This window comes from Diadema antillarum, unplaced genomic scaffold, assembly GCF_040938485.1.
Source record: "Diadema antillarum isolate AM-2024a unplaced genomic scaffold, OU_Dant_1.0 seq00000049_RagTag, whole genome shotgun sequence".
Lineage (NCBI taxonomy): Eukaryota > Metazoa > Echinodermata > Echinoidea > Diadematoida > Diadematidae > Diadema > Diadema antillarum.
The window spans coordinates 387,200-395,072 of record NW_027271158.1 but is presented as its reverse complement, the minus strand read 5'-3'; the positions used below and the strand labels follow the sequence as shown (position 1 = coordinate 395,072).

Sequence of the window (7,873 nt, the reverse complement as noted above, 5' to 3'; positions counted from 1 at the left end):
ATTGAAAGTGGGATATTACATGTAATATGATTGCATCCATAAAACTTAATGTCTCTGTAAGATACGGTCTCTGTCTTTCATAGACAACGGTCTTTTTTTTTCTTTCTTCCAGCATCTCGCCATGGTACATCAAATCTTGACCATGAAATCAGAAACATGGCATTGTATCTTGGCTTTGAAGCAAATGACTGGTTTTTCCTCTATTCTTTCCTTCAAGGAATGTGTAACTTGTGGAAACCTGTGGTGATATTGAGAGCTTTTCTCAGCCGAAATTCCAGGTGTTCCTTGCGTCTGTACATGGGGAGATGTAGCACAACGTACCCCTGGCAGGTGTTCACTTCCGGGCACATGTCCTCCGGTGATCCCCCGCGACAATCTTTTTCCCCGCCCATGGGCCACATTCGAGGACCGATCACTCCGAATCCACCAACAGGTACATGTGTGGCTCCAGTGAAGAATCCTACAGGGATATAAAAGTACCCATACGCATATGCTCATATACAGATACAATGTACATATAAACATATTAACATAATTATATATACATTTAAAAAAATATTCATCATGCTAAAAGATTCAATTCATTTGACACCTTTTTTCTATTTAAAAAAATCCAAAATTAGGCCTATATACACATCATTTTATATAAAAGAGAATGCCTGATAATCACCTGTAATATGATCTTGGAGAGGTGTAAAAGCAGCTTTATTTCACCAAGATGAAACTTTTTTTTCACAGATGTAACAATTGTTGCTTTTAATGCAATTTCTATCCATTTACCTCATTACTCTGTATGCATTTCCGCAAAGAGAATGAAGGAAAGGAACTATAGAAGCCATAAAAGATTCTCCTTCATTCATGCCATCATTTTACAAACCATTTTATTTCAACGCTTCGACTGTAACGTTTTGTCATGGTGACTTATGATGATAATAATAATGATAATGCCTTTATATGACGCTTTATACTTGTGTTTCTAAGCGCACACGTGCTATTCATACAAAGACTATAGAAAATACAATAACATTAATTACAGTCAAAAGACGATGAACACGAAAAACGATACGTGTGATTCAGTGGTACAAGAAATAATAACTGTGTGCACCTCCAGCAAAAAAAAAGAAAGATAATAAAATAAAATAAAAATATATATATATGTACAACTCATTAAACAGATGAGTTTTGAGAAGGATGTAAAATGATTCAATAGATGATTTGATTTGATTTGATTTGATTTGATTTATTGATTCCTGTATTATCATTGTACATGAACATACATGTACATGTACATATACAAATGTACATACATAGTTGGAGCCATACATATATACATAATCATCAGTTGTTAACAAAATAGTTTTTCTTCATTGCCTTTACACAATGTACAGCAGAAACATATCAGTAATACAAACGTACAATGAATGAGGCATTTTGAATATGAAGAGGGAGTTTATTCCAAAGGGTGGAGGCAATGGAGGAGAAGGCTCGGTCACCATAATGGGTTTTTGTACGTGGGCCATGAAGTAATTTGAGAGAAGAAGATGAACGGAGGGGTCTGGCAGAAGAGTTTGAGCGAAGAGAGACTAGGTTTGGAAGATACGTCGATGTAAGATTACATATCGGGTGCTTATGGTGTTGCCCAGTGCCGAATATACAACGACGATGAAAATGATAAATTCAATTATTCGTACAGTTTTACAAAGACTCAGTTGAATGATAACCCACAGCAATAGCCAGGAAGAGAAAGGCAGACCATAAACAATCGTCTGATGTAAAGATATTAACCCTCAAGGGTCTAAATGAGGACCACAGGAAAAATTGCTTCAACCAAGCAGATGCTGGCTTTTGATTTAAAAGAACACTGTGTTGCTAACCATGGTTTTACTTTCTTAATCTGTGTACGACTGCAAACGACAAACTGAATCTTTGTACTCTATTTATTGCAGTACCTGCTTAAAGATTGAGGAATAAAACTCTGCGGAACATTTTTATTGGATTCCCAACTTGACACTGTCAGTTCCAAAGTAGTATGACATGGTATTTCACAACAGAATATTGAAAGACTTGTGCAGGGGTGTTTGGGTTTTTTTTCGGGTTTTTTTTCAGAATACATACGTGGAAGTCTTAACCTTAGCAAAGCTATTGACTGTTGTGATATGCAGGGAAAAACTAAGGATTGTTTGAAAGCTCCTTAGTAAGACCAACTTACTCAAGAATTCTCTCTTCTCTTCCTCTAGAAGACTGTGAAAGACTTCCCAGAACATCTTGATGACTCGATGTTCTCTGGTGTATCCTTGCTCGAACCGAAAGCTCTGAAACAAAGGTTTTCATGTTTGTATTTATTTTTTACTTAAAGTCGATGTATTTTGTACATTTCGACAGGTCACTTTTAGCAATGAAACAAACAGACTCTGACGACGACAATTCGTGAGAAAAAGAAATACTGGGCGTAAAATTAATATTCACTTTACTGCAACATCAGAATCACTCACACACACACACACACACACACACACAAACTGTGAATGATTATTGTCCATAATGATGGCTTTAACAGGTGGATGCATTTCGTATGGAGATTGAAACGTGATTCGCTCGTAAAACTATGAACATCAGTTTTGAGCCACTACAAAATCTGTCATCATTCATGTGGGTATTCCACATTTACATTAACACTGCAAGAAAAACAGTCGACATGATTACGTACAGAGGATGATGAGATCATTTTATGATTTTACATATTTTACCATTGATGTCCTCTTATGTTTACGTGAGTACGTAAAATCTAACATAAATTTGCTCTATGAGCATATTGCAGGCACTTTGACAGTGTATTTCATTCTTTAAGGATACTGCATTATGTATCCAAAAAGTTTTAAATTTCTTAAATTTGGGAACTTTATTTGCAAGTTTCTTAAACTCCTTGAACCTCACTACACCATATTCTCGACAAAGACCTGTTTGAAGTCATGGTTGACCCATTTATGACTAAAAAATGATAACTGAACCGAAAACATACAAAACCATAGGGGAAAAGACCTCTTCAGAGGGGGCAAACGTGTCGGGGCAAATGACGAGAGAACAAGACGAAACAGAACGTACCTCCTCAAACGTCCTCCAGTCGTATTCTCCACCGAGGAAGAGCGCTCTCATCTCCTCCCACTTAAAGAGCTCCTGGAAGCGGTTCATCAGAGTTACTTGCAGAAACCCACTTTTGAATGCCTGCACCTGCTTTTCAGCCGTGTGGTATCTGGAGTACAGCTCGATGTACTCTTTGCTGTTGGTGGGGTTAAGATCGTGGACAACTTTAGAATCACTAGTCACAAGAATATTACATCGGAGATTTAATATGTCTTAACATGAACGGGGAAGTTTCTCCAAACATAATCTGCGGATTCAGTGAATTTTGCTGGCAGATGTAGTGAAAATCCGAGAAAACTTGACGATCCGTTCAAAAAATCACCTATTTTTGAAGTTTTCTCTGGGATTATACAACCGTAAGTAATTTGAGATGTCACAATAGGACACTACATGTTTCGTATGTACGTCCACATGAAACAGTATAAATTCAAGTCACTTTCAATACGTCGAATTCTTAACAACAATTTCATGAACAGTCTGAAATGTCTGTTGCTATTTGTTTGTATGATTGAAGTTGCCTGTATCAAAAGGTTGCGCCTGAAATTACGTCGGCTGTCTGAAAAATTGAACCCAAGGTTAAAGAAACAGAACATTACTTTGCAAACCTACACATTGTCTTTTGTCACCATCACTGCTTCACCACCTTCTTTTAGCTCCTTGGTCTCTCCACTGGAGTCGTCTACAAGAAACGTCATCTCCATGGCTTTAAGGTCTTCTTCAGACAGCTGTGATAAGGACTGAATGCTCTTGGCCATATCCGGTTCTAGAAGCTGCAGGTCCTTGGTGCTGGATACTCTGTGAGACATTAATTGATTTTGTTTTATTATTACAGCTACAAAACCTAGAACTTCATCCATTCAGATAAAAACATACAGATAACAACTTACAGGTTACGGATATAGACGACACATTTCATCTTGATTCACACGTTATTTCCATAAGGGTTTCATGAGTATAGAAATTTATTTTGCTTCTTAACCTCGTACACACTGATGCTTTGTATGACATCTGTTCTTTCTAGAACAATTATTTCACTTATTGGGGTGAGATAAACTGCAGAAAACTCCTAAGTTTTGTTGTTGTTTTTTGTAAATTTTTATGTTCTATCGCATATATCCAAATATTCTGCCTCTCATTAGTAGATCTCTCAGAAACACAAGACTTTGTAAGAAGTGGACACGCGTGAGATGAGAGGGAACCATCTCTTCATAATAATGCCGTTCTAGTATAAATTTTCCCGCACAATTTCGTCACATTTGCATTTTTGATACATAATGATTCGTGCAATTGCGAACGAATTCGAATGATCACTGAGATCAACATTCAAAAAAGATAACTAGTTCTTTCAATTCAATTTCATCAGCGTGAAATTTCATGATTTTCTCACATAAACGCGTATCAAGCGCGTTCAAAATAAAAATGCTCGTGAGACGCATTCAAATTCGCACCATCACCGCCCTGATGAACGTTAAGGAATTCGAATTCACGAATTCTAGTCAAGCAATTTATAGCATTTGGGCAATGTTTTTGTTCCTGCTTAGATGTGCTATTTGTAGCTCTTCATTTAACGTTTGAATATACAGTTGTATTAACAGACCTTGTGATAAAACCTTTGCATTAGGCCTATAGTGAAATGTTTCATTCCTTTAATCTATAGCTTGTACATAGAACGCCACTTCAGTCATGGACCTAATAACATGGACTATTCGCGGCAGTCTTTCTTTGATGTAATGATCATCTCCGACACATGATTATGTACATCTTAATGAGTACATTCAGGTGTCTTGACAATAACGATTGTGTAATCATGTATCGTCACCAAAGAATCGTTTCCCTCATTTCAGTCTTGTTTCTCTGATGTGCCTTTTTCAAATGTCTTTGAATAAATACAGATGATGAGGAGCGGCAAAACCTGAGATCATGACAAATATTGTGTCAAAAGATGGGCAATTGTTGATTCGCACATTTTCGCACACGCATAAGACCTCGCCTAATGGCAAGATATACCTGTTCTCCACCATTACCATTATCACGCTGTCACCCCGTTCAGAGAGCTGAAAAGTGCCCGATGTGCTCCGATGTACCCCGATTCGACTGTCGATCTGCAGTCAGTCAACTTATTAGCATGCAGAACCGAAGAAATATACTGTGGACCTCGAAGAGGCTCCTAACCTCACGGTTCTTTTGCAGCAATGCATTGTTATAAAAAAAGACGTGCTGATTTTTCCAAGGCTTTTTCTTGATGTTGTTATGAGGTCTGGTGCATAGACTAGCATCATATGCAAGGTACACAGTATAGTAAGCAGTACCCAGCACTTGAATGTAGGCCTGCAATGTGGAGTACTTCTAGCATAGAAAGAGCTAACATGTTGTCTTGGAGTGGAGATCTCCGTAGCAGAATGCAATATCTGCCTCCAAAAGGAATTTTCAAGGTGGGATCAGAGAGAATTTGGATGTATGTTCGATTTGCCCGGCATGAACAATTCAACATTGCATTGTGCATGCAATCTTGTGACTGTACTGCAGCTTGTATGGTGATGAAATCGGCGGGTGTACCCAGTCACGGCAGTTCGCGCACTGAAATGCTAGTTTGAATTCGTTATTAAAGTGACTTTCCAAGCCTCAACTGCTAGAATGGCATCATATCAGATTCCCCCTCCTCCCCAAATGCAATGCAAAGGGAATACAGAGACGAATTGGCTGAATTTTGAGGAAGCATGGAATGATTATTGCATTGCCACTGAACTTGATAAAAAGGATGTCAAAATCCACGTTGCTACACTGAAGACGGTGATGGGCCAAGATTGCCGCACAGTGCTTACCGGTCTCAAATTATCCACGGAGGAAATGAAAGACATCACCAAGATTCTGAGTAGCCTCAAAGAGCATTTGTTATGAAACGAAATGTACTATATGAGAGGTACATATTTCACACAGCAGAGCAACAACCACAAGAGACTGTTACTCAATTTGTTGACAGGCTGCGTAAGCTGGCAGCTACCTGCAAGTTTGGAGAGCAACGCTTGGAAAATGAGATGATACGAGACAGACTGGTCATCGGCTGTAGGGATCAAGGGCGAGAGCAAGACTGTTTCGGGAAGATGAATGCACATTACAGAGAGCCCTTGATACCCTGAAGATCAGTGAAGCAACCACACAGCAGTTGAAAGTTATCAATAGTGGTGAACATGAGCAGCAGCGAGAACTAAACTTTGCTAAGAACAAGCAAGGACGTCAGTCAAAGAATCCAAGAAAGGAAAAAGATGACTGGAAAAAGAAACAACAGCGAGAACAACAGCTCCCGTTGGGAGGAAGTGCATGCCTGTACTGTGGAGGCAAGCATAAAAGAGGAATGAGGAACTGCCCAGCATATGGCAAAGAATGCAGCAGATGTAAGAAAACGAACCATTTTGCAAAGGCCTGCAAAGCCAGAATTGAAACTGTACATGCCGGTGACCAGGAAAGTGACACAGACGATACAGATGAGTCGAATTTCAGCCTGGAACATGTTGGATCCCTAAATGAAAAGAAAGGGCGTAAGATTGTAGTCCCTATCATGATGAAAACTCAAAAGCATGTTCAGAAAGTCATGTGTCAAGTTGATACAGGGGCCACCTGTAATGTAATGTCCTACAGAGAACTATGCAAACTTTAAAAAAGTGACAAACCATGCATGCACCCATCAGCCACAAGGATAAAATTATACGATGGAAATTACATACCGGTCAAGGGTGAGACAGATCTGATATGTAGCTATGAGGGGAGCTCGTACAACATCAACTGTAAGATTGTGGAGACATCGAGGGAGATGCTCCTACTTAGTGGACAATCCTCCATCCAGATGGGCATGATACGAATCAGCGGCGAAGTGGAGACTGTGCATCTGACACAATCAAGAGACCTGATTGCAGAATACAATGACGTCTCCGAAGGTCTTGGCTGCTTGCCTGGAGACTACAGCCTGACCTTGGACAACAATGTCATGCCTGTCAAGCATGTTGCACAAAAAGTTCCAATCAAACTACAGGACGCAAGCAGCTATCTTACCACTTTTGCTACACCATTTGGACGCTACAGGTGGAAGAGAATGCCATTTGGGATCTCACCGGCCCCAGAGGAGTTCCAAAGAAGGCAACATGAGATCATCGAAGGGCTCCATGGTGTTGAAGTCATAGCTGATGACTTCTTGGTCTTTGGAAGTGGAGATACCATGGACGAGGCAGTAGCTGACCATGATCGAAACCTAGAACAATTCCTACGTAGGGCCAGGAAGGTCAACTTGAAGCTAAACAAGGCCAAGCTGAAGTTGAGACAGACCACCGTGTCATACATTGGACATAAACTGACAGCGGATGGACTTCGACCAGATCCGGCGAAAGTCAAGGCTGTAGTTGACAAGGTCCCACCTGAAGACAAGAAAGCAGTGCAGCGTCTACTAGGCAGTGTGACATATCTAGCGAAGTTCTTGCCAAGGCTTTCTGAAGTAGCAAAACCGCTGAGGAGGTTGACGGACGCAGGAACACACTTCGAATGGCTGGAACATCACACAGAAGTCCTGAACGAAATCAAGCTAATGCTCACACAAGCTCCAGTCTTAAAGTACTTTGATGAGGCTGCTGAAACGACCATACAGTGTGACGCATCTGAGAAAGGGTTAGAAGCTACACTCCTGCAGAATGGCCAGCCGGTGACATTTGCTTCGAGGGCTCTATCCCGAACAGAGCAGTGCTAC

At 40.0% G+C, this 7,873-nt stretch overlaps 1 protein-coding gene across 1 annotated transcript in view; it reads right to left on the bottom strand.

The window, feature by feature from the left end:
- Positions 1-212: 212 nt before the first annotated feature.
- LOC139725558 (probable E3 ubiquitin-protein ligase HERC4) overlaps positions 213-7,873 on the bottom strand; it is a 46,001-nt gene continuing 38,340 nt past the window's right edge. Inside the window, exons 10-13 of the mRNA XM_071636649.1 lie at positions 3,751-3,936; positions 3,103-3,277; positions 2,210-2,312; positions 213-460 (exon numbers count right to left, since the gene is read on the bottom strand). Of these exons, the coding sequence (XP_071492750.1) occupies positions 213-460; positions 2,210-2,312; positions 3,103-3,277; positions 3,751-3,936 (712 nt within the window). The remainder of the gene's footprint in view (positions 461-2,209; positions 2,313-3,102; positions 3,278-3,750; positions 3,937-7,873) is intronic.